General features: G+C 45.5%; 1 protein-coding gene across 1 annotated transcript in view; it reads left to right on the top strand.

The window, feature by feature from the left end:
- LOC143276892 (putative aminopeptidase W07G4.4) overlaps positions 1 to 26,771 on the top strand; it is a 103,030-nt gene that overhangs the window by 46,574 nt on the left and 29,685 nt on the right. Inside the window, exons 10-13 of the mRNA XM_076581550.1 lie at positions 3,038 to 3,142; positions 17,048 to 17,123; positions 20,001 to 20,119; positions 23,997 to 24,080. Of these exons, the coding sequence (XP_076437665.1) occupies positions 3,038 to 3,142; positions 17,048 to 17,123; positions 20,001 to 20,119; positions 23,997 to 24,080 (384 nt within the window). The remainder of the gene's footprint in view (positions 1 to 3,037; positions 3,143 to 17,047; positions 17,124 to 20,000; positions 20,120 to 23,996; positions 24,081 to 26,771) is intronic.

Genomic DNA, 26,771 nt, shown 5'->3' with positions numbered 1-26,771 from the left:
AGGATTTAACATATGTTGTATCACTGTGTATGATGTGTGTTGTATCACTGTGTGTGATGTGTTGTATCTCTGTGTACATTGTGTGTTGTATCAATGTGTGAGATAGGTTGTATCATTGTGTACGATGTGTGTTGTATCTCTGTGTACAATGTGTGTTCTATCTCTGAGTGTGATGAGTTGTGTCGTATCATTGTGTGTGATCTGTGTTAAATCACTGTGTAGGATGTGTGTTGTATCACTGTGTGTGATGCGTTGTATCACTGTGTAGGATGTGTGTTGTATCTCAGTGTGTGATGTCACTGTATGCTGGGAGTGTTGTATCACTGTATGTGATGTCACTGTGTGTGAGGTGTGTTGTATCACTGTGTACGATGTGAGATGTATCACTGTGTGTGATGTCACTGTGTGCGGGGTGTGTTGTATCACTGTGTACGATGTGAGATGTATCACTGTGTGTGATGTCACTGTGTGCGGGGTGTGTTGTATCACTGTGTGTGATGTGTGTTATATCACTGTGTGTGATGTGTTTTGTATCACTGTGTGTGATGTGTGTTATATCACTGTGTACGATGTGTTTTGTATCACTGTGTGATTTTTATTATATCCCTGTGTACGATGTGTTTTGTATCACTGTGTGTGATGTGTGTTATATCACTGTGTACGATGTGTTTTGTATCACTGTGTGTTTTGTATTATATCTCTGTGTACGATGTGTTTTGTATCACTGTTTGTGATGTCACTGTGTGCGGGGTGTGTTGTATCACTGTGTACGATGTCACTGTGTATGATGTGTATTATATCACTGTGTATGATGTGTATTATATCACTGTGTGTGATGTGTGTTCTATCACTGAGTGTTATGTCACTGTGTGCTAAGTGTTGTATCACTGTGTGTGATGTGTTTTATATCACTGTGTACGATGTATTTTGTATCACTGTATGTGATATGTATTGTATCACTGTGTGTGATATCACTGTGTGTGATGTGTGTTATATCATTGTGTATGATATGTTTTGTATCACTGTGTGTGATGTGTGTTATATCACTGTGTAGGATGTGTTTTGTATCATTGTGTGTGATGTGTGTTATATCACTGTGTACGATGTGTGTTATATCACTGTGTGTAATATATGTTGTATGACTGTGTGTAATGTGTGTTATATCACTGTGTGTGATATCACTGTGTGCGATGGATTTTGTATCACTGTATGTGATGTGTATTGTATCACTGTGTGTGATATCACTGTGTGTGATGTGCTCTATCACTGTGTATGATGTGCTTTATATGACTGTGTGTGATGTGCTATATCACTGTGTACGATGTGTGTTGTATCACTGCGTGTGGTGTGTTGTTTCACTGTGTAGTATGTGTGTTGTATCACTGTGTGTGGTGTGTTGTTTCACTGTGTATGATGTGTGTTGAATCACTGCGTGTGGCGTGTTGTTTCACTGTGTATGATGTGTGTTGTATCACTGTGTGTGGTGTGTTGTTTCACTGTGTATGATGTGTGTTGAATCACTGCGTGTGGCGTGTTGTTTCACTGTGTATGATGTGTGTTGTATCACTGTGTGTGGTGTGTTGTTTCACTGTGTATGATGTGTGTTGAATCACTGCGTGTGGCGTGTTGTTTCACTGTGTATGATGTGTGTTGTATCACTGTGTGTGGTGTGTTGTTTCACTGTGTATGATGTGTGTTGAATCACTGTGTGTAGTGTGTTGTTTCACTGTGTATGATGTGTGTTGAATCACTGCGTGTGGCGTGTTGTTTCACTGTGTATGATGTGTGTTGTATCACTGTGTGTGGTGTGTTGTTTCACTGTGTATGATGTGTGTTGAATCACTGCGTGTGGCGTGTTGTTTCACTGTGTATGATGTGTGTTGTATCACTGCGTGTGGCGTGTTGTTTCACTGTGTAGTATGTGTGTTGTATCACTGCGTGTGGTGTGTTGTTTCACTGTGTATGATGTGTGTTGTATCACTGCGTGTGGCGTGTTGTTTCACTGTGTATGATGTGTGTTGTATCACTGTGTGTGGTGTGTTGTTTCACTGTGTATGATGTGTGTTGAATCACTGCGTGTGGCGTGTTGTTTCACTGTGTATGATGTGTGTTGTATCACTGTGTGTGGTGTGTTGTTTCACTGTGTATGATGTGTGTTGAATCACTGCGTGTGGTGTGTTGTTTCACTGTGTATGATGTGTGTTGAATCACTGCGTGTGGCGTGTTGTTTCACTGTGTATGATGTGTGTTGTATCACTGTGTGTGGTGTGTTGTTTCACTGTGTATGATGTCACGTATAACTGTGACAGAGTAGGTACAATTACAAACCTCAAGGAAGGTATTGTGTAATAGGAGGAGGATGTGACATGTCACTGTGATGTGACACTGTGATTTGACATATCCCACTTTTATGTGACTTATGTACCTGTAATTTGACATGTGACACTGTGATTTGACATATCCCACTTTTATGTGACTTATGTACCTGTAATTTGACATGTGACACTGTGATTTGACATATCCCACTTTTATGTGACTTATGTACCTGTAATTTGACGTGACACTGTGATTTGATATGTGATGTGATGTAATATGACACACGTCATGATGTGTCACTGTGATGTGACATGTGCCACTTTGGTTTGACATATGTCACTGTGGTGTGGAATGTGTCACTGTGGTGTGACATATGTCACTGTGGTGTGGAATGTGTCACTGTGGTGTGGAATGTGTCACTGTGATGTGACATGTGCCACTTTGGTTTGACATATGTCACTGTGGTGTGGAATGTGTCACTGTGTTTCGACATATGTCACTGTGATGTGACATGTCATGATGTGTCACTGTGATGTGACATGTGCCACTTTGGTTTGACATATGTCACTGGTGTGGAATGTGTCACTGTGGTGTGGCATGTGTCACTGTGGTGTGGCATGTGTCACTGTGGTGTGGCATGTGTCACTGTGGTGTGGAATGTGTCACTGTGGTGTGATATGTGTCACTGTGGTGTGGAATGTGTCACTGTGGTGTGTTGCAGGGCATCACCTATGACACAGGGGGTGCCGACATCAAGGCCGGCGGGGTGATGGCTGGAATGCACCGTGACAAGTGTGGAGCGGCCGCTGTGGCCGGATTCTTCAAGGTGAGACCTTGCCTTGCCTTGCCTGTCCATGAGGTCCAGGTGTTAATAAAACAATATTTAATAAAACAATCTTTTCCCCATAACACTGCAGTCAGCTGAGTGTCACCCAAGATGATAACTCATTCTATACTGCCCAATAACTTCCTTCATTATACTCTCTGTACTGGCCGTTTGTTTATGCTAGGAGAAAAATGTCTAAACAAGAATGCAATTACATACAGTGGTGCAATTTTGTGATAATATACAGAGTAGATTGGACCAACATTTCACAAAGTTTCAAAGCACTCACTTTATTATTGACTGATTTATCGTCTTCTTTTTTTTAATCTGTTTTTTCACAACTGACATAAAGGGGGTGAGTTTTTCTCATATAACAGAAATTTTACAAAAGTAGTCTTTTGTAACCATAGACACTTCCTAATTGTAGCATTTGAATGGGCAAATGTGTATGCACAGTGGATATCCACTATGGAATCAGTTTGCATTTGACTTTGAGCCACAGTACTTGCCGAAGTTGGTTTAAACAAAACTTTATTCAGTAAATATGTCACACATGTACAGATAGACAGCAGAGCAACAACAAGCTAACAGCTTATATCGTGCTCAGGAATGTGATTAAATACATTTGTTTCGTTTGACGGCTGGTGGACGCTACACAATTGCAATTATGTTGAAATACACATTTTCCAACTGCATATAAATGACAGTCATTGCAGACATACATTGTTTCCCTTTTTTTTCTCTTTTTTTTTGAGCAGCCGTGGAGATTAATATATTTAAAGAATTTACAATGAATATAAACATCATTTTTAAGATACATTGTTCACAACAGAAAGCAGAAAAGGTAAGAAAAACAAGAAGTCAATGAATAAGATAAAGAAATGAGAGAAGAAAAAAAGAAAAAAAGAAGAAAAAGATCCACATGGAGAGGGAACAACATTACACATAATCATTCTTGATTAGACCGACTAGACAGGAAGTATGGAAAGATTACATGTTCAATATAGAAGATATAGTGAGTCACACCTGCACACCCAGAATAGTGCATACTTAAAATCTTCTGGATTCAGTGATGAATTTGTGTACAGTTTCAAATATCAGCATGTTTATGTTAAGTTGAAAATTTTAATTACCATGCAGGAGAGTATGTATCTGAATATATTCTTGGGGAAGATTTAAGACAGTATTTCTACGAGCCACGCTAAAATGTGGACACGATAGCAAATAGCGCTCAGCTGTTTCTCTACCATTGCCACAATCGCAGAATGGATCATCCACTTAGTGGCGATGAAACATGTCAGATAACTTATCTGAAGACGGAGTTGACAATGAATTATTTGTTCCTTACGTTCACCAAAATAATACTATATAGGTACAATGAAATCGTTAGCAGACAAGTAGCGTTTAAATGCACTTAGAGAGTTACAATTCTTGACATGATCAGGGAGAGAGTTCCACAGGGTTGTTGTAGAAGGAAGGAAAGATTCCCGATATATTTCAGTATGACATTTTGGAACCATGCGTTCAAGAGGTCTACGTCTGTGGTATGGGTTCCTTTCTGCAACAAGATCAGGGAGGTCTATGTCTGTGGTATGGGTTCCTTTCTGCAACAAGATCAGGGAGGTCTATGTCTGTGGTATGGGTTCCTTTCTGCAACAAGATCAGGGAGGTCTATGTCTGTGGTATGGGTTCCTTTCTGCAACAAGATCAGGGAGGTCTATGTCTGTGGTATGGGTTCCTTTGTGCAACAAGATCAGGGAGGTCTATGTCTGTGGTATGGGTTCCTTTCTGCAACAAGATCAGGGAGGTCTATGTCTGTGGTATGGGTTCCTTTCTGCAACAAGATAGGGAGGTCTATGTCTGTGGTATGGGTTCCTTTCTGCAACAAGATCAGGGAGGTCTATGTCTGTGGTATGGGCTCCTTTCTGCAACAAGATCAGAAGTTGACGGAGACGCCATCTTGTTGAGCGAGCAAGCGAGAAGGGTGACTGTATGCTGGCATGTATTGTACTTAAAAAAAAGGCATTTTCAGTCACAACAAAAGTACAGGCTTTCTGACCATTACTGAAGACACTTCTTTAAGACTTATGGAAACATGGGTACAACAATAAAAATACAGGCTTTCTACCATTGCCCAAGACACTTCTTTAAGACTTATGGAAACATGGGTACAACAATAAAAATACAGGCTTTCTACCATTGCCCAAGACACTTCTTTAAGACGTATGGAAACATGGGTACAACAATAAATATACAGGCTTTCTACCATTGCCCAAGACACTTCTTTAAGACTTATGGAAACATGGGTACAACAATAAAAATACAGGCTTTCTACCATTGCCCAAGACACTTCTTTAAGACTTATGGAAACATGGGTACAACAATAAAAATACAGGCTTTCTACCATTGCCCAAGACACTTCTTTAAGACTTATGGAAACATGGGTACAACAATAAAAATACAGGCTTTCTACCATTGCCCAAGACACTTCTTTAAGACTTATGGAAACATGGGTACAACAATAAAAATACAGGCTTTCTACCATTACTGAAGACACTTCTTTAAGACTTATGGAAACATGGATACAACAATAAAAATACAGGCTTTCTACCATTGCCCAAGACACTTCTTTAAGACTTATGGAAACATGGATACAACAATAAATATACAGGCTTTCTGACCATTGCCCAAGACACTTCTTTAAGACATGGAAACATGGGTACAACAATAAAAATACAGGCTTTCTGCCATTGCCCAAGACACTTCTTTAAGACTTATGGAAACATGGGTACAACAATAAAAATACAGGCTTTCTACCATTGCCCAAGACACTTCTTTAAGACTTATGGAAACATGGGTACAACAATAAAAATACAGGCTTTCTGCCATTGCCCAAGACACTTCTTTAAGACTTATGGAAACATGGATACAACAATAAAAATACAGGCTTTCTACCATTGCCCAAGACACTTCTTTAAGACGTATGGAAACATGGGTACAACAATAAAAATACAGGCTTTCTACCATTGCCCAAGACACTTCTTTAAGACTTATGGAAACATGGATACAACAATAAATATACAGGCTTTCTGACCATTGCTGAAGACACTTCTTTAAGACTTATGGAAACATGGGTACAACAATAAAAATACAGGCTTTCTGACCATTACTGAAGACACTTCTTTAAGACTTATGGAAACATGGATACAACAATAAAAGTACAGGTTTTCCGACCATTCCCCAAGACACTTCTTTAAGACTTATGGAAACATGGGTACAACAATAAAAGTACAGGCTTTCTGACCATTGCTGTAGACACTTCTTTAAGACTTATGGAAACATGGGTACAACTCTTCTGTCCTGAGACTGATTTTAGGTTTTGGTCAAAAACGGAATGTCCGTTTTCTGGAAGATAAAAGGAGGAAGAAAAGTGCCGACGTGCTGGTGTTATGTAATTGATGGCCAGTGAGACCTGTGTGTAGTCCGTCCAAGAGAGCAATGTACTGAATGGCTATAAGACCTGTGTGTAGTCCGTCCAAGAGAGCAGTGTACTGAATGGCTGTGAGACCTGTGTGTAGTCCGTCCAAGAGAGCAGTGTACTGAATGGCCGTGACACCTGTCTGTAGTCCGTCCAAGAGAGCAGTGTGGTGGTGTGTCCATCGAGATCGATGATGACCATCGTTGTCATCCAGCTGGGGGATGGGGGGAGGGTGGTGGTGGGGTGGGGGGGAGGATGCTTATGAATCTATCTGTGAATGCGCAGATGGATGAATAGTCCAATCTGCGCACGAAATGTTCGCTAACAGTTGGGGCAGACAAAGACAGGCATATCATTGTCAGGGAGCTTGTTTGCCCGTGACTTTCTGGCCTGCCTCTTCTGAACAGCTGCAGCAGTCCTGTTAGCTTCGCACAACTTGGTGCCTTTGTGCACAGCAGCGCACCATTTGTCACGGTCCACTGCAGATTCCTCCCAGGAGTCGGGGTTGTAATCAAACGCTTTCAGAGAGACTTTCAGAGTATCTCTGAAGCGCTTCTTCTGACCTCCGTGTGATCTCTTCCCTTGTTGCAGCTCACCATAGAAGAGCCTTTGGGCAGCCGATGGTCTGGCATGCGCGCCACGTGTCCAGCCCAGCGAAGCTGGGACTGCATCAGGATGGTGAAGATGCTGGGAAGGCTGGCTTTTGCGAGCACCTCTGTGTCTGGGGTCCTGTCTTGCCACTTGATGTTCAGTAGCTTCCTGAGGCATGTTGTGTGGAAGTGGTTCAGCTTCTTGGCATGTCATTGGTACACTGTCCAAGTTTCGCAGGCGTACAGTAGTGTGGGGAGAACTACTGCTCTGTAGACCTTTAGCTTGGTCTCAAGACTAATGCCTCTTCTGTTCCAGACATTTGCATTGAGTCTACCAAAAGTTGCGCTTGCTCTTGCAATCCTGACGTTCACTTCATCGTTGATGGTCGCATTTCGTGACAGTGTGCTGCCAAGGTATGTGAACCGCTCCACCGCACTGAGTCTCTGACCGTTGACTGTGATGTTGGGTCAACGTAGAGTTTCCCTGGGGCTGGCTGATGGAGAACTTCAGTTTTCCTCGTGCTGATGGTAAGGCCGAAGTTCCTGCTGGCAGTGGCAAACTTGTCGACGCGGAGTTGCATGTCAGCTTCAGATCCAGCGTTGAGGGCACAATCATCAGCAAACACAAAGTCTCTGATGATGTCTGTCATGACCTTCGTTTTTGCTTGAAGCCTTCTGAGGTTAAACAACTTGCCATCTGTTGGGTACTTTAGGCCGATTCCAACATCGCCATCTCTGAAGGCATCAGTAAGCATTGCAGAGAACATGAGGCTGAACAGTGTTGGAGCCAGGACGCAGCCTTGCTTGACACCATTTGTGACAGCAAAAGGAGCAGATGTTTCGCCATTGTCCTGGACTCGAGCCTGCATGCCTTCATGGAATTGGCTGACCAAGGAAATAAATTTCCGAGGGCATCCGTACTTGGCCATGATCTTCCACAGTCCCTCTCTACTCACGGTGTCGAAGGCCTTAGTGAGGTCGACATAGGTGGAGAACAGATCAGCATTTTGCTCCTGACATTTCTCTTGCAGCTGCCTTGCAGCAAACACCATGTCGGTGGTTCCGCGCTCTCTCCGGAATCCACATTGGCTCTCAGGCAAATGACCTTGGTCAAGGTGTGCTGTGAGGCGGTTTAGTAGGATCCTTGCAAGTATCTTGCCTGCGATGGAGAGAGCAGTGTACTGAATGGCTGTGAGACCTGTCTGTAGTCAGTCCAAGAGAGCAATGTACTGAATGGCTGTGCCCACCTTCCTCCCTCCCCAATCTTCCTCCACCTCCACCTCACCCTTCCACTACCACCAGCAGAGCTGTCAAAATCACGGCTATTTCCGGCCCCTTCAATACTAGGCCAGGGAATTTTGATTAAAATTTGCGTTAGGTCAAAGTATGTGCAACAAAACCGTTCTTTTTACGATAAAATAGAATAAATCATACTGATCACACTGATATAAAGTTGACCACTATAGGGGGGCGGGAACATAGTAGATTTTGATTTTTAATGTCCAGAATCCAATGTTTTTATTACCTGCCTGTGTGAGAACGCCTTATAAAGAGTTGCAAGGCAAGAACATGTGAAGTTGACGCAAGCGCGGTATAAGGGGTCACCAGAGGAAAGCGTTCAGCGCGGTACAGTACATGTGACTGACTGCTGCCGAGCTGATGCTGATCTGTGAGCGGGTCACTGCGGCAGACAACTGATTCTGAACAGAAAGCTAGGAACAGAGCTCTTTGGGGTCAAAAGGAAACAAACATTTTCAATTTCATGTATTTTATACTAAAGTGGTAGAAGATGCAAATCCGCTGTTATGAATGTTTTCCAGTTTCTTACCATTCATGACATATAAAGAATGAAATCAGCATTATACCGACTGCAAAGGTGAATTTACAAAGGCAGCACAGGATCATTTAGTTCGTAAGTACAATTTTGTTGATATTTTATGCAAATCACAACTTGGACATACTCCAAGATGGAGTCTCCCGTCGGTCCGACGGATGAGTAGGCAGGCAGGCTTATCTGTTGGTGTGTGTCCTCGTATGGGAGAAGAGGCCGATTCTGGATGCGCAGCACTTCCCACAGGTGTTGCAAGGGAAAACGTCTCCAGAAGTTGAGCCCTGCTTCCTTCGCTTACGCTTCTCCTTAATGGCCAGCGTTCTGTTGTTTTCAGACGTCTTTATGCCACTAGATCACAGCATCCTCCAGCGAGAGCGGTCAAGGGCATCAGTTTCCCAGGAAGCGATATCTATGTCACAGGCTTTGATGTTTGTCTTCAAGGTGTCCTTGAAGCGCTTGCAGGGTCTTCCACGTTCATGGTGGCCTGCCTTCAGCTTGCCATACAAAAGCATCTTCAGGATCCTCTGTCTGTCATACGGACAACGCGTAACTGACACTGGATCAGCAGGCTTTGGATGCTAGGCAGGCCGCTCCTGTCTAGGACCTGGAGGTTGGAGACCCTGTCTTGCCACTTTATGCCGAGGATCTTTCGTAGGCATCTCTAGTGAAACTGCTCAAGTTGTTGAATGTGACGGCGATACATCGTCCATGTTTCACAGCAGTACAACAAGGTGGTCAGCACAACAGCTCTGTAGGTTTTGATTTTGGTGCTGAGCCTGATGCCTTTGTTGTTCCACAGCCTGTTGTTGAGTCTGCCAAAGGCGGAGCTGGCCTTGGCGATGCGCAGCATCACTTCTGCATCAAGGGCTCCGTTGCTGCATAGGGTGCTGCCCAGGTAGCAAAACTTGTCGACTGACTTGATCTCTGTGTCATTGATCTTGACTGCAGGTGGGGGGGAGGCACTGGCGTTCTGTGAGCTAGCCGGTTGGTACATGGACTCGGTCTTGCTGAGGCTGATGGTGAGTCCAAAGCATCTGCAGGAGGTTGAGAACCTATCTATAATGAACTGCATGTCCTCATGGGTGTGTGCAGCAAGCACGCAGTCATCAGCGAAGAGGAATTCTCTCAACAGTGCCTCAACCTCAAACACACTGGACCTGGCGTAGAGTCGCTGCAAGTTGAAAAGTTTGCCATATGTGCGAAACTGAATGTAGATGCCCTGGTCACAGTCTTGGAAGGTGTCAATCAGCATGGCAGAGAACAGAATGGAGAACAGTGTGGGTGCCAGGACGCAGCCCTGTTTCACTCCATTTACCACAGGGAACGGATCCGACATGTCCGTATTTTCCTGTACTCTCGCCTGCATGCCATTGTGGAGGAAAGACGCAGTCAACTGGATTAGGCTCTCTGGGCAGCCGAACTTTAGGAGGATCTTCCACAGACCACGGCGGTTCACCGTGTCGAAGGCCTTAGTCTGGTCTACAAAGACCATGTGGAGCTCCTTGTTCTGCTCACGGCACTTCTCTTGCATCTGGCGTACAGTAAACACCATGTCACATGTTCCCCTGCCTGAGCAGAAGCCACACTGTGCTTCAGGGATGACTGTGTTGGAGACATGGTCAACCAGTCTGTTCAGTATGATGCGGGCGAAGATCTTGCCGGCAATGCAGAGGAGAGAGATTCCACGGTGGTTATCACAGGATGTTTTGTCTCCCTTCCGTTTGTAAATGTGGACAATTGAAGCATCCTTGAAATCCTGAGGGACCTCCCCTCTCTCCCAGATAGACTGGAACAGGGCAGTCAGCTTGTCTGTCAGCACCTCTCCTCCATACTTGTAGATGGCCTGGATTCCATCCATTCTGGTGCTTTTCCTGATGTTGTCAGCTTCAGGGCCTTCTGGGTCTCGGCCTTGGTGGGAGGGGCAGCTAGCGAGTCATTGACTGGTAGCTGTGGGAGGGGTGCAATTACCTTGTCAGATACGGACGAGTCCCTGTTGAGGAGGGTGTTGAAGTGCTCTGCCCAGCGGGCAAGGATGTCTTTCCTGTCTGTCAGGAGGGTGGTCTGGTCCAAGGCTCGGACAGGGGTTAATCCTGTCACTCTCGGCCCATACACAGCTCGGAGACCATCATGGAAGGTCTTCAGCAGCGGACTGAAGCTCTTCGGACTTTCTCTCCCACCAGGTGTTATTCATCTCACACAGCTTCTTCTGTACAAGTTGCTTGGTTCTCCGTCCTCTGGCAGTCTTTATCGGAAATGTGATCCTGATGCCGTATATGCAGTGCATTCAGGAGCTTGGAGATTCCAGAGTCATTCTCGTCAAGCCAGTTTTTGTGGCTCTCTAAAGAGAGCATCTCTAAAGGTGCTCCATACCTCTTCTACATCAGTTGATGCAGGAATTTCTTGGAGAGCTACTTGGATTTGCTGCTGCAGCACATCCTTGGTGATAGGGAGGTGGTGGATGTTCAGCTTCCTAGGGGGTTTCTGCCTGGCTGGTTGGAGCTTGTGTGCAAGTCTGATGTTATCTTGCTGCGTACCAGGTGATGGTCCGACCAGCAGACTGCTCCTCTCATGCAGCGTGTAATGGAAACATCACATCTGTCCCTCTGCCGGACAATCACATAGTCCAGCATGTGCCACTGCTTGAAGCGGGGGTGTATCCATGTGTTCTTGTACTTGTCCGCTTGTTGGAAGAGGGTGTTGGTGATGGTCAGTCCATGCTGCGCGCAGAGCGAGAGCAAAAGCAGTCCGTTGGAGTTGCACTTGCCAGTGCCGTGCTGTTCTAGGACTTTTGGCCATGAGGAGAAGTCAGTGCCGACGCGGGCATTTAAATCCCCAAGGATGATCAGCCTGTTCTTTCTGTCTACCGCTGAAATGGTGCGGCACAGCAAGAGCATTGCACTTTCAGCGAGACACATAGCAGGGAAAGACAACATTTTGGCAGATGCTCTCAGCAGGTCCAAGAGTGTCATACACACAGAGTGGACCCTGGACAAGGACACCCTGCAAGGGGTGTGGGAACAGTGGTTCCGGCCGATGGTGGACCTGTTTGCGACAAGGTTCAGCAAGAGACTTCCCACTTACGTCTCTCCGGTCGCCGACCCAGAAGCATGGGCAGTGGATGCTCTCTCTCTGGACTGGAGCAGTCTGATTGCCTACGCGTTTCCTCCCTTTCCAATCCTGTCCAAGGTGATACGGAAAGCCAGGTTGGAACGCCCGCAGCTGATCCTCATTGCGCCGAAATGGCCAGCCCAGCCCTGGTTCCCGGTCCTTCAGTCCCTGACACATGTTCCACCCCTGGAACTGGAAACCAAACCTCATCTGCTGAGGCAGCCTCGTTCGGGCATTCCTCACTCCAATCCTCAAATGCTCCACCTGCACGCGTGGCTGCTGTGCGGTCGGAACTGTCAGCATCACCATTGAAGTCTTCCACCCCTCGGTGAGCCTCTGTGTCGGCCGCGCTGACCAAAGGGGGTGCCTCCTCCGACCTCCTCTCCATAGTCTCCAAAGCCAGGAGGGAGGGAACAGAGACTTTGTATGACTTTCGCTGGAAGAAATGGCTGCGTTGGTGTGCAGCTCAGAACATTCCCCCTACTAACCCTACGAGCATGCAGCTGGCCAACTTTTTGGCTCACTGCTCCTCGGTTCTCAACCTGTCTGCCAGTTCTGTGAGAGGGTACAGGTCTGCCATCTGTACCACTATCAAACAGCTAGGTGGCCCCGCTTTTGAAGCTGATTTCCTGCTCAGAGAGGTGGCTAGGGGCGCCTCTCTGAAGGAAGCTAGGAATCCCAGAAGAGTGCCCCTCTGGGACTTGTTCCTGGTGCTGGATTTCATTCGAAAACAGCCCTTTGAGCCATTGGGGACTATTCCTTTTGACCTGCTCACTCTCAAGACCACTTTCCTTCTGTTGCTGGCCACTGGCCGTCGTAGAAGTGAGATTCATGGTCTTAGTGGTATGCCACAAGATCTAGCATTCCACAGAGATGGTTCCATCACTCTTCGTTTCCTTCCAGAGTTTCTGGCTAAGAACCAAGACCCCGAGGTCCCTTCCCCCTCTCTGAGGGTCAGACCTTTGTCTGATATTCTGGCCCAAGATGATGAAGATAGGCATCTCTGCCCCGTTCGGTGTCTCAAATACTATTGGAATAGATCTCGCCATAGGCGTTCTTCTCAGAGGCGCCTTCTCATCTCCCTCAATGAGAATTACAAGAAAGACATCGCTGCAGGCACCATTTCCCGCTGGGTTTCCCAAGTCATTCGTACAGCCTACTCTCATGCACACAAGGATATCAGTTGTCTTAATCCCAGAACACACGAAGTGCGGGCCATAGCCACTTCGGCTGTTTTCCAGCACTCGGTGCCACTGCAGCATGTCTTGGAGGCAGCCTTCTGGCGGTCGGAGAATCCCTTCATCAACTTCTACCTCTGGGATTTCCGTATGACCAGGGCTGACGGTTCCAAGGGGATTTCCTTTGTCGCGGCTAACACTGCCGTCTCAGTTACAAGGGCTCCCCATACGAACCAGTAGGCGTTGCCCTCCTCCATTTGCTTTAAATTCTGCATCAGTTTGACATGGTACAGTATATGACACCAAAAGGAGGAGTTTGTATTATACTTCATGTTTGGTGTTACATATACTTACCATGTCAAACTCGAATGCCCGCCCGTCCGTCCCCGCGTCTCCGCCGTGGTTCTCATGGGGCTTTTTCGTTCATGGCCACGGAATGATTCAGCGCTTATAGCTGTTAGAGGCGTTTGATTGGCTAAGAGCGGGCCAGACTAAGAGGGGCGTCTTTTCACTGTTAGCCGCGCGAAATTTGGCCAGACAGAGCAAACCATAGGCCTAGTTTGCATCAGTTTGACATGGTAAGTATATGTAACACCAAACATGGAGTATAATACAAACTCCTCCTTTTTTTTTATTGATGATCAATGTTATATGATCACAACGAATGAATATACGAGGGTCATTCAATAAATAAGGTGAATTTTTCGGTATAAGGACTTCTAATACAGATAGAAGCTTACTTTTTTTTAAATATTTTTTTTGTTTTACTTCTTTTTCACATGGATTTGATTTGTTTTGCAGATTAAAAAAAACTTTGAGAGTTTTGGCGATTAACAAAGATGGCCGACTAAGAAGCATGCTCCAGGATTGAACAGCGGTCAGTTATCAAGTTTTTGGTTGCTGAAGGGTGCAAACCAGTTGAAATTCATAGGAGAATGTCAACTGTGTATGGTGCCACATGTTTCAGCCGAAAAAATGTCTACAAGTGGGCTAAATTGTTTAAAGAAGGACGGAGCAGTGTTGAGGATGAAGACAGGCCTGGAAGGCCTACAGAAGTGAGGTCTCCTGAGGTGATCGAATCAGTCAATGACCTCATTCAGTCTGACAGAAGGGTGACAGAGGATGACATTGCAAGGACTTTGAGCTTATCTGTTGGGACAGCACACAAAATTGTCCATGATGACCTTGGCTACTCGAAGGTCAGCTGCCGGTGGGTGCCAAAGATGCTTACTCCAGAGCACAAACAGAGGAGGCTGGGAACTGCTCCCTCATCCCCCTTACAGCCCAGACCTTGCCCCTTCAGACTTTCACCTGTTTGGTCCCTTGAAAGCGTTCACGAGAGGCACGAAGTTTGAAAGTGACGATGAAGTCAAAAGTGTTGTGAGCGACTGGCTGAGACATCAGTCCAAAGATTTTTACACTGAGGGAATACGGAAGCTTATGCACAGATGGGAAAAGTGTGTGACAGTGCTGGGAGTCTACGTTGAAAAAAAAGAAAAAAAGTAAGCTTCTGTCTGTATTAGAAGTCCTTATACCGAAAAATTCACCTTATTTATTGAATGACCCTCGTAGATCAGGTCTGTATGTACTGGATTTTAATCAGGTTTGTACTTATTTGTTTATGATCACTTCATGTTCAGACACATTGCCATGTCACAAAATGGCGCTGAAATTTTGGATGTTTTTAATAATTTTCAACACATTTAAGATACAAGAACAAACCATATTCTCACAAAATTGTTGCAGACGTTTCTCAAATGAATTGCAGTTCCGAACATGTTGAACAATTGAATAAACATTGTAAACACATGTTTATACAGAATCAGACTGAGAGACCCCCATTTACAACAAAGTTCTGGAGACTGACCCATTTTCATTTTCCAGGCAGTCTTTGCTCTTCATGACTATCTGATGCACCTCATTTTGCCACCTTCATACCCCAGCCAGATACATTTTCTTTCCCACGCTAAACTGACATATCTACTGCGCCAGGGTCCGTGAGTCACATTTGCAAGTACCGCTTCATTTTCAAAGAAAAATTTATTTCATACCATTCTTTTTACATCAAGACATGATGTTGGTCGATTTTGCTATCATCTACCTTACATGCTTTCTGAATTAATTGTCTGGACAGTGCTCCGACAATGTTCATTAAAACAAACCTAGTTAACACATATTTAGATATTCATATACTACACGTTAATAAGCAGAGCATGAGGTATTTCCAAGTTGTGCATTGCGTAAAATGTCAACATAATTGTTCTTACCAACTAAATGATCCCATGCTGCCTTCGTAAATTCACCTTTGCAGTCAGTATAATACTGATTTCATTCTTTATGAAATGTCATGAATTGTAAGAAACTGTAAAACATTCATAAAAGCAAATTTGTGTTCTGTACCAGTATATAATAGATGAAATTAAAAATTTTGTTTCCTTTTGACCTCAAAGAGTTCTCTTATTTTCTGTACGGTATCTGTCATCTGCCGCAGTGTCCTACTAACGGAGGTATAGGATAGCATCAGCGCGGCAGCAGTCAGCCACAAGTACTGTACTGCGCTAAACGCTTTCCTCTGGCGACCACTTATACCGTGCTTGTGTAACCCTGGCTTGCTCTTGCCTTGCAGATCTTTGTAAGGGGCTCTCTCATGGCCAGAAGTGTGACAAATAATTATTAAAAACCAAAATCTAATTATGTTCCCACCCACCTACAGCGGTCAACTTTGTATCAGCGTGATGAGTATGGTTTATTCTATTTTATCGTGAAAAGAATGGTTTGTTACACACATTTCGACCATTTTTGTATCTGCCCTGGTCTATACCCTTCCTCCACTCCTGTACTTTGACTTCTCTCTCTCTCTCTCTCTCTGTCTCTCTCCCTCTCTCTTCCAAAGTCTCTGACTCTCTCTCTCTCTCCCTCCCCCTCTCTCTCCCCCCCTCTCTCTTCCAAAGTCTCTGACTCTCTCTCTCTCTCCCTCCCCCTCTCTCTCCCCCCCTCTCTCTTCCAAAGTCTCTGACTCTCTCTCTCTCTCCCTCTCTCTTCCAAAGTCTCTGACTCTCTCTCTCTCCCTCTCTCTTTCAAAGTCTCTGACTCTCTCTCTCTCTCTCTCTCTCTCTCTGTCTCTCTCTCTCTTCCCCCCCCCTCTCTCTCTCTCTCTTCCAAAGTCTCTGACTCTCTCCTCTCCTCTCACTCCCCCTCATCTCAGTGTGAAGATCCTGTGTGCTGATGAAAAAAAAGAAAAAAAGAAAACAGCCAGAAACAACCATTCTGTAGAATCATATTCATAACTGAAATCTAGTCAACACAACATGACCTCAGTTTTCCTCCTTTCCTTCTGATCCCCTCACTTGACTACACCCCTCACTCCTCTTGTTTCCCACCACCAGACACCACCTCCCATATGCATTCTTGCCCTCTACTCTCTCTGAGTCTCTGTCTGCCACCAATGGTGACCCCTTGTGACTGGAAGTTGACCCCCTTGCTGTGACATAGAGGTGACCCCTTGTGACTGGAAGTTGACCCCCTTGCTGTGACATAGGGGTGAGCCCTTGTGACTGGACGTTGACCCCCTTGCTGTGACATAGGGGTGAGCCCTTGTGACTGGAAGTTGACCCCCTTGCTGTGACATAGGGGTGACCCCTTGTGACTGGACGTTGACCCCCTTGCTGTGACATAGGGGTGAGCCCTTGTGATTGTGAGGTGACCCCTTTGTGGTTTCAGGTTTTAGCAGAACTGAAGCCATCAGGACTGCGTGTGGTGGGAGGATTGCCCTTTGTGCGCAACAGTGTGGGGGAAGGTGAGTGTGTGCAGTGTGGTGGAGGGGCAAGGTGTGTGCAGTGTGAAGGGAGAGGCAAGGTGTGTGCAGTGTGAAGGGAGGGGCAAGGTGTGTGAAGGGAGGGACAAGGTGTGTGTGCAGTGTGAAGGGAGGGGCAAGGTGTGTGCAGTGTGAAGGGAGGGACAAGGTGTGTGCAGTGTGAAGGGAGGGGCAAGGGGTGTGTGTGTGCAGTGTGAAGGGAGGGACAAGGTGTGTGCAGTGTGAAGGGAGGGGCAAGGTGTGTACAGTGTGAAGGGAGGGACAAGGTGTGTGTGCAGTGTGAAGGGAGGGGCAAGGTGTGTGCAGTGTGAAGGGAGGGGCAAGGTGTGTGTGTGTGCAGTGTGAAGGGAGGGGCAAGGTGTGTGCAGTGTGAAGGGAGGGGCAAGGTGTGTGTGCAGTGTGAAGGGAGGGGCAAGGTGTGTGTGTGTGTGCAGTGTGAAGGGAGGGGCAAGGTGTGTGTGTGTGCAGTGTGAAGGGAGGGGCAAGGTGTGTGTGTGTGCAGTGTGAAGGGAGGGGCAAGGTGTGTGTGTGTGCAGTGTGAAGGGAGGGGTAAGGTGTGTGTGTGTGCAGTGTGAAGGGAGGGGCAAGGTGTGTGTGCAGTGTGAAGGGAGGGGCAAGGTGTGTGTGTGTGTGCAGTGTGAAGGGAGGGGCAAGGTGTGTGTGTGTGCAGTGTGAAGGGAGGGGCAAAGTGTGTGCAGGGTGAAGGGAGGGGCAAGGTGTGTGTGCAGTGTGAAGGGAGGGGCAAGGTGTGTGTGTGTGCAGTGTGAAGGGAGGGGCAAGGTGTGTGTGTGTGCAGTGTGAAGGGAGGGGCAAGGTGTGTGTGCAGTGTGAAGGGAGGGGCAAGGTGTGTGCAGGGTGAAGGGAGGGGCAAGGTGTGTGTGCAGTGTGAAGGGAGGGGCAAGGTGTGTGCAGGGTGAAGGGAGGGGCAAAGTGTGTGCAGGGTGAAGGGAGGGGCAAGGTGTGTGTGCAGTGTGAAGGGAGGGGCAAGGTGTGTGTGTGTGCAGTGTGAAGGGAGGGGCAAGGTGTGTGTGTGTGCAGTGTGAAGGGAGGGGCAAGGTGTGTGTGCAGTGTGAAGGGAGGGGCAAGGTGTGTGCAGGGTGAAGGGAGGGGCAAGGTGTGTGTGCAGTGTGAAGGGAGGGGCAAGGTGTGTGCAGTGTGAAGGGAGGGGCAAGGTGTGTGCAGTGTGAAGGGAGGGGCAAGGTGTGTGTGCAGTGTGACGGGAGGGGCAAGGTGTGTGCAGTGTGGTGGGGAGGGACAAGGTGTGTTCAGTGTGAAGGGAGGGGCAAGGTGTGTGCAGTGTGGTGGAGGGACAAGGTGTGTGTGCAGTGTGAAGGGAGGGGCAAGGTGTGTGTGCAGTGTGAAGGGAGGGGCAAGGTGTGTGCAGTGTGGTGGAGGGGCAAGGTGTGTGCAGTGTGGTGGAGGGACAAGGTGTGTGTGCAGTGTGAAGGGAGGGGCAAGGTGTGTGTGCAGTGTGAAGGGAGGGGCAAGGTGTGTGCAGTGTGGTGGAGGGGCAAGGTGTGTGCAGTGTGGTGGAGGGACAAGGTGTGTGTGCAGTGTGAAGGGAGGGGCAAAGTGTGTGCAGTGTGAAGGGAGGGACAAGGTATGTGCAGTGTGAAGGGAGGGGCAAGGTGTGTGTGCAGTGTGAAGGGAGGGGCAAGGTGTGTGTGCAGTGTGAAGGGAGGGGCAAGGTGTGTGCAGTGTGAAGGGAGGGGCAAAGTGTGTTCAGTGTGAAGGGAGGGGCAAGGTGTGTGCAGTGTGAAGGGAGGGGCAAGGTGTGTGTGCAGTGTGAAGGGAAGGGCAAGGTGTGTGCAGTGTAGTGGAGGTGCAAGGTGTGTGCAGTGTGGTGGAGGGGCAAGGTGTGTGTGCAGTGTGAAGGGAGGGGCAAGGTGTGTGCAGTGTGAAGGGAGGGGCAAGGTGTGTGCAGTGTGAAGGGAGGGGCAAAGTGTGTGCAGTGTGAAGGGAGGGACAAGGTGTGTGTGCAGTGTGGTGGAGGGACAAGGTGTGTGTGTGTAGTGTGAAGGGAGGGACAAGGTGTGTGTGCAGTGTGAAGGGAGGGGCAAGGTGTGTGCAGTGTGGTGGAGGGACAAGGTGTGTGTGCAGTGTGGTGGAGGGACAAGGTGTGTGTGTGCAGTGTGAAGGGAGGGACAAGGTGTGTGTGTGCAGTGTGAAGGGAGGGACAAGGTGTGTGTTCAGTGTGAAGGGAGGGGCAAGGTGTGTGCAGTGTGAAGGGGGGGACAAGGTGTGTGTGCAGTGTGAAGGGAGGGACAAGGTGTGTGCAGTGTGAAGGGAGGGGCAAGGTGTGTGTGCAGTGTGAAGGGAGGGACAAGGTGTGCGCAGTGTGAAGGGAGGGACAAGGTGTGTGAAGGGAGGGACAAGGTGTGTGTGTGCAGTGTGAAGGGAGGGGCAAGGTGTGTGTGCAGTGTGAAGGGAGGGACAAGGTGTGTGTGTGCAGTGTGATGTCTGTGCACAGAAGGCTGTTTGGTGGATGAAATCATCACTGATGTCTGTGCACAGAAAGCTGTTTGGTGGATGAAATCATCACTGATGTCTGTGCACAGAAAGCTGTGTGTTGATGAAATCATCACTAATGTCTGTGCACAGAAAGCTATGTGTTGATGAAATCATCACTGATGTCTGTGCACAGAAAGCTATGTGTTGATGTCATCACTGATATCTGTGCACAGAAAGCTGTTTGGTGGATGAAATCATCACTGATGTCTGTGCACAGAAAGCTATGTGTTGATGAAATCATCACTGATGTCTGTGCACAGAAAGCTGTTTGGTGGATGAAATCATCACTGATGTCTGTGCACAGAAAGCTGTTTGGTGGATGAAATCATCACTGATGTCTGTGCACAGAAAGCTATGTGGCGGATGAAATCATCACCTCAAGGGCCAGGAAACGAGTGCGTGTGGGCAACACAGATGCAGAGGGGCGGATGGTCATGGCTGATGTACTCTGCAAATTCAAGGAAATGGTAAAGCTGTCAGCGATTGATTACAGTTCCTCTGTGTGTGTGTGTGTGTGTGTGTATAAATGTGTCATTCAGAACCGGACTCATTTAATTACCATTAGAATCCAAAAGAATAGCAGATACTGTTAGTCTCCTGTTGAAGTTAGCAGATAGTTATGTCCCCTGTTGTAGACAACAGATGCAGTTATGTCCCCTGTTGTTGACAGCAGAAACAGTTATGTCCTTTCCTGTGGACAGGAGATGCTGTTATGTCCCCTGTTGTTGACAGCAGATATAGTTGTGTCCCTTGCTGCAGACAGCAGATAGTTATGCCCCTGTTGTTGACAGCAGATACAGTTATGTCCTGTTGTTGACAGCAGATATATTTATGTCCCCTGTTGTAGACAGCAAATGCATTTTTGTCCCCTGTTGTAGACAGCAAATACAGCTTTGTCCCCTGCTGTAGACAGCATATACAGTTTTGTCCCCTGCTGTAGACAGCAAATGCAGTTTTGTCCCCTGCTGTAGACAGCAAATACAGCTTTGTCCCCTGCTGTAGACAGCATATACAGTTATGTCCCCAGTTGTTGACAGCAGATAGTTATTCCCCCTGTTGTTGACAGCAGATATATTTATGTCCCGTGCTGAGACAGCAAATGCAGTTTTGTCCCTTGCTGTAGCCAGCAGATACAGTTACATCCCCTGCTGTAGCCAGCAGATACAGTTACATCCCCTGCTGTAGACAGCAAATACAATTGTGTCCCCTGTTGTAGCCAGCAGATAGCTAAATTCTCTGTTGTAGACAGCAGATACATGTTGCAGGCAACAGATACATTTATACAGTTATGTCCACTGTTGCAGGGAACAGATACATTTATATAGTTATATCCACTGTTGCAGGGAACAGATACATTTATACAGTTATGTCCACTGTTGTAGGTAACAGATACATTTATACAGTTACGTCCCCTGCTGTAGACAGCAAATACAGTTGTGTCCCATGTTGCAGCCAGCAGATAGTTAAGTTCCCTGTTTTAGACAGCAGATACATGTTGCAGACAACAGATACATTTATACAGTTACGTCCAATGTTGTGGACAGCAATTACAGTTATGTCCTCTGTTGTAGGCAACAGATATATTTATACAGTTATGTCCAGTGTTGTGGACAGCAGATTCAGATACATTTATACAGTTATGTCAAATGTTGTGGACAGCAGATGCAGATACATTTATACAGTTATGTCAAATGCTGTGGACAGCAGATTATACAGTTACGTCCAATGTTGTGGACAGCAATTACAATTATGTCCACTGTTGCAGGCAACAGATACATTTATACAGTTATGTCCAATGTTGTGGACAGCAATTACAGTTATGTCCACTGTTTCAGGCAACAGATACATATATACAGTTATGTCCAATGTTGTGGACAGCAGATACAGATACATTTATACAGTTATGTCCAATGTTGTGGACAGCAGATACAGATACATTTATACAGTTACGTCCAATGATGTGGACAGCAATTACAGTTATGTCCACTGTTTCAGGCAACAGATACATCTATACAGTTATGTCCAATGTTGTGGACAGCAGATACAGATACATTTATACAGTTATGTCCAATGTTGTGGACAGCAATTACAGTTATGTCCACTGTTTCAGGCAACAGATACATCTATACAGTTATGTCCAATGTTGTGGACAGCAGATACAGATACATTTATACAGTTATGTCCAATGATGTGGACAGCAGATACAGATAGATTTATACAGTTATGTCAAATGTTGTGGACAGCAATTACAGTTATGTCCACTGTTGCAGGCAACAGATACATTTATACAGTTACGTCCAATGTTGTGGACAGCAATTACAGTTATGTCCACTGTTGCAGGCAACAGATACATTTATACAGTTACGTCCAATGTTGTGGACAGCAATTACAGTTATGTCCACTGTTGCAGGCAACAGATACATTTATATAGTTATGTCAAATGTTGTGGACAGCAATTACAGTTATGTCCACTGTTGCAGGCAACAGATACATTTATACAGTTACGTCCAATGTTGTGGACAGCAGATACAGATACATTTATACAGTTACGTCCAATGTTGTGAACAGCAGATACAGTTATGTCCCCTGTTGTAAGCAACAGATACATTTATACAGTTACGTCCAATGTTGTGGACAGCAGATACAGTTATGTCCCCTGTTGTAGGCAACAGATACATTTATACAGTTACGTCCAATGTTGTGGACAGCAGATACAGTTATGTCCCCTGTTGTAGGCAACAGATACATTTATACAGTTACGTCCAATGTTGTGAACAGCAGATACAGTTATGTCCCCTGTTGTAGGCAACAGATACATTTATACAGTTACGTCCAATGTTGTGGACAGCAGATTCAGATACATTTATACAGTTATGTCCAATGTTGTGGACAGGAGATACAGATACATTTATACAGTTACGTCCAATGTTGTGGACAGCAGATACGGTTATGTCCCCTGTTGCAGGCAACAGATACATTTATACAGTCAAGTCCACTGTTGTAGACGGCAGATACATTTATACAGTTATGTCCACTGTTGTAGACAGATGTTACAGTTATATCCCCTGTTGTAGACAACAGATTCATTTATACATTTAAGTCCATTGTTGTAGACGGCAGATACATTTATACAGTTAAGTCCACTGTTGTAGACAGCAGATACATTTATACAGTTATATACCCTGTTGTAGACAGAAGTTACAGTTATATCCCCTGTTGTAGACAACAGATTCATTTATACATTTAAGTCCATTGTTGTAGACAGCAGATTCATTTATACAGTTAAGTCCATTGTTGTAGACCGCAGATTCATTTATACAGTTATGTCCACTGTTGTAGACCGCAGATTCATTTATACAGTTATGTCCACTGTTGTAGACAGCAGATACATTTATACAGTTATATACCCTGTTGTAGACAGAAGTTACAGTTATATCCCCTGTTGTAGACAACAGATTCATTTATACAGTTAAGTCCATTGTTGTAGGCAGCAGATACATTTATACAGTTATATCCCCTGTTGTAGACAACAGATTCATTTATACAGTTAAGTCCATTGTTGTAGACAGCAGATACATTTATACAGTTATGTCCACTGTTGTAGACAACAGATTCATTTATACAGGTAAGTCCACTGTTGTAGACAGCAGTTAGTTACATTCCCTTTTGCAGGATGCAGATACAAATACATTGTTATATCCACTGTTGTATACAGCAGATAGAATTATATCCACTCTCTGCAGGCAGCTGATACAGTTATATAATTGTCACTTGTTGCAGACAGCAGTTATGTCCCCTGTTGCAGGCAGCAGATAGTTATGTGCCCTGTTGCAGGCAGCAGATAGTTATGTCCCCTGTTGCAGACAGCAGTTATGTGCCCTGTTGCAGACAGCAGTTATGTGCCCTGTTGCAGGCAGCAGATAGTTATGTGCCCTGTTGCAGGCAGCAGATAGTTATGTCCCCTGTTGCAGGCAGCAGTTATGTGCCCTGTTGCAGACAGCAGATAGTTATGTGCCCTGTTGCAGGCAGCAGATAGTTATGTCCCCTGTTGCAGGCAGCAGATAGTTATGTGCCCTGTTGCAGGCAGCAGATAGTTATGTCCCCTGTTGCAGGCAGCAGATAGTTATGTGCCCTGTTGCAGACAGCAAATACAGTTATGTGCCCTGTTGCAGGCAGCAGATAGTTATGTCCCCTGTTGCAGACAGCAGTTATGTCCCCTGTTGCAGGCAGCAGATAGTTATATGCCCTGTTGCAGGCAGCAAATACAGTTATGTTCCCTGTTGCAGGCAGCAGATAGTTATTTGCCCTGTTGCAGACAGCAAATAGTTATGTCCCCTGTTGCAGGCAGCAGAGGCAGTGAATCCAGAACTGTTCACCATCGCTACCTTGACGGGCCATGCTGTGAGGGCCATGGGACCTAACTACTCTGTAGGTACCACGCTTTTCTCTGGTATATAGATCCATGGGACCTAACTACTCTGTAGGTACCACGCTTTTCTCTGGTGTACAGATCCATGGGACCTAACTACTCTGTAGGTACCACACTTTTCTCTGGTATATAGATCCATGGGACCTAACTACTCTGTAGGTACCACACTTTTCTCTGGTGTATAGATCCATGGGACCTAACTACTCTGTAGGTACCACACTTTTCTCTGGTGTATAGATCCATGGGACCTAACTACTCTGTAGGTACCACACTTTTCTCTGGTGTATAGATCCATGGGACCTAACTACTGTGTGAGTACAACGCTTTTCTCTGGTGTACAGATCCATGGGACCTAACTACTCTGTAGGTACCACACTTTTCTCTGGTGTACAGATCCATGGGACCTAACTACTCTGTAGGTACCACACTTTTCTCTGGTATATAGATCCATGGGACCTAACTACTCTGTAGGTACCACGCTTTTCTCTAGTGTACAGATCCATGGGACCTAACTACTCTGTAGGTACCACACTTTTCTCTGGTATATAGATCCATGGGACCTAACTACTGTGTAGGTACCACACTTTTCTCTGGTATATAGATCCATGGGACCTAACTACTCTGTAGGTACCACACTTTTCTCTGGTATATAGATCCATGGGACCTAACTACTGTGTAAGTACCACACTTTTCTCTGGTGTATAGATCCATGGGACCTAACTACTGTGTAAGCACCACATTTTTTTTTTTTTTTTTTTTTTTTTACTAGTGTTATCGACCCACAACTAACTACTCTGTGTAAGTACAACTCTTTTCAGTCACAGCGAAAATAACTATCCTGCTCTCGAGAACACAACACGCTCTGCATTTATTGGTGGCAGTGGAGAGGGGAAAGGTCTTGACATTGTTAGTTTATAACGTCATTATACTTGGTAGGTACCACTCCAGAATTGACAACTATCTAAAGCCCCTATTGGGCTCCTTCATCTGAAACAGTTGTAAACTGTAGGGCCCTAATCTTTGTTCCGAGTGTGAACAATACACACAGTATCTAGCTATACACAAAATAAAATGTATAGATACACACTTTGTCACATTACTAGCTATACATACAGTAGCATGTCCAAAAACCTGTAACCTACATATTGTAACACAAATCCCTGAAATAGCCACACATTAAGGAAGTGTCTGGGTTTGTTCCAATGTACCTTTTACTTACCTGTGTGCTAGCTGAATCGGTAGCATTAGCAGCATTGACTTGATGTTGTGTACCTTGTGAATGTTCTATATTGCCCGTTGTTCTGTGTGGCTTGTTCAGGATTATGGAGGCTATGCCAGTCTTGAATAAAAGCTAATTTGTGTTTGCACATTTCTTCTGTCATTGCTGCTTTGTGCACATGTCAAATGATCGGTATAAGGACAGGCCCGGCACAACCTTTTTGAGGAAGTGTCTGGGTTTGTTCCAATGTACCTTTTATTTACCTGTGTGCTAGCTGAATCGTTAGCAAATGTAGCATTGACTTGAAGTTGTGTACCTTGTGAATGGAGACAGTTACCACCTATTACTATTACCTTGTGAATGGAGACAGTTACCACCTATCACTGTTACCTTGTGAATGGAGACAGTTACCACCAATCACTATTACCTTGTGAATGGAGACAGTTACCACCTATTACTATTGCCTTGTGAATGGAGACAGTTACTGTGAATGGAGACAGTTACTGTGAATGGAGACAGTTACCACCTATTACTATTACCTTGTGAATGGAGACAGTTGCCACCTATTACTATTACCTTGTGAATGGAGACAGTTACCACCTATTACTATTACCTTGTGAATGGAGACAGTTACCACCTATTACTATTACCTTGTGAATGGAGACAGTTACCACCTATTACTATTACCTTGTGAATGGAGACAGTTACCACCTATTACTGTTACCTTGTGAATGGAGACAGTCACCACCTATTACTATTACCTTGTGAATGGATTCAGTTACTGTGAATGGAGACAGTTACTGTGAATGGAGACAGTTACCACCTATTACTATTACATTGTGAATGGAGACAGTCACCACCTATTACTGTTACCTTGTGAATGGAGACAGTTACTGTGAATGGAGACAGTTACCACCTATTACTATTGCCTTGTGAATGGAGACAGTTGCCACCTATTACTGTTACCTTGTGAATGGAGACAGTTACTGTGAATGGAGACTGTTACCACCTATTACTGTTACCTTGTGAATGGAGACAGTTACCACCTATTACTATCACTTTGTGAATGGAGACGGATACCACCTGTTACTATCACCTTGTGAATGGAGACAGTTACCACCTATTACTATTACCTTGTGAATGGAGACAGTTACCACCTATTACTATTACCTTGTGAATGGAAACAGTTACCACCTATTACTATTGCCTTGTGAATGGAGACAGTTACCACCTATTACTATTGCCTTGTGAATGGAGACAGTTACTGTGAATGGAGACAGTTACCACCTATTACTATTGCCTTGTGAATGGAGACAGTTACCACCTATTACTATTGCCTTGTGAATGGAGACAGTTACTGTGAATGGAGACAGTTACTGTGAATGGAGACAGTTACCACCTATTACTGTTACCTTGTGAATGGAGACAGTTACCACCTATCACTATTGCCTTGTGAATGTAGACAGTTACT

Source organism: Babylonia areolata, chromosome 2 (genome assembly GCF_041734735.1).
Source record: "Babylonia areolata isolate BAREFJ2019XMU chromosome 2, ASM4173473v1, whole genome shotgun sequence".
Lineage (NCBI taxonomy): Eukaryota > Metazoa > Mollusca > Gastropoda > Neogastropoda > Buccinidae > Babylonia > Babylonia areolata.
This window is presented reverse-complemented; position numbering and strand designations above follow the sequence as displayed.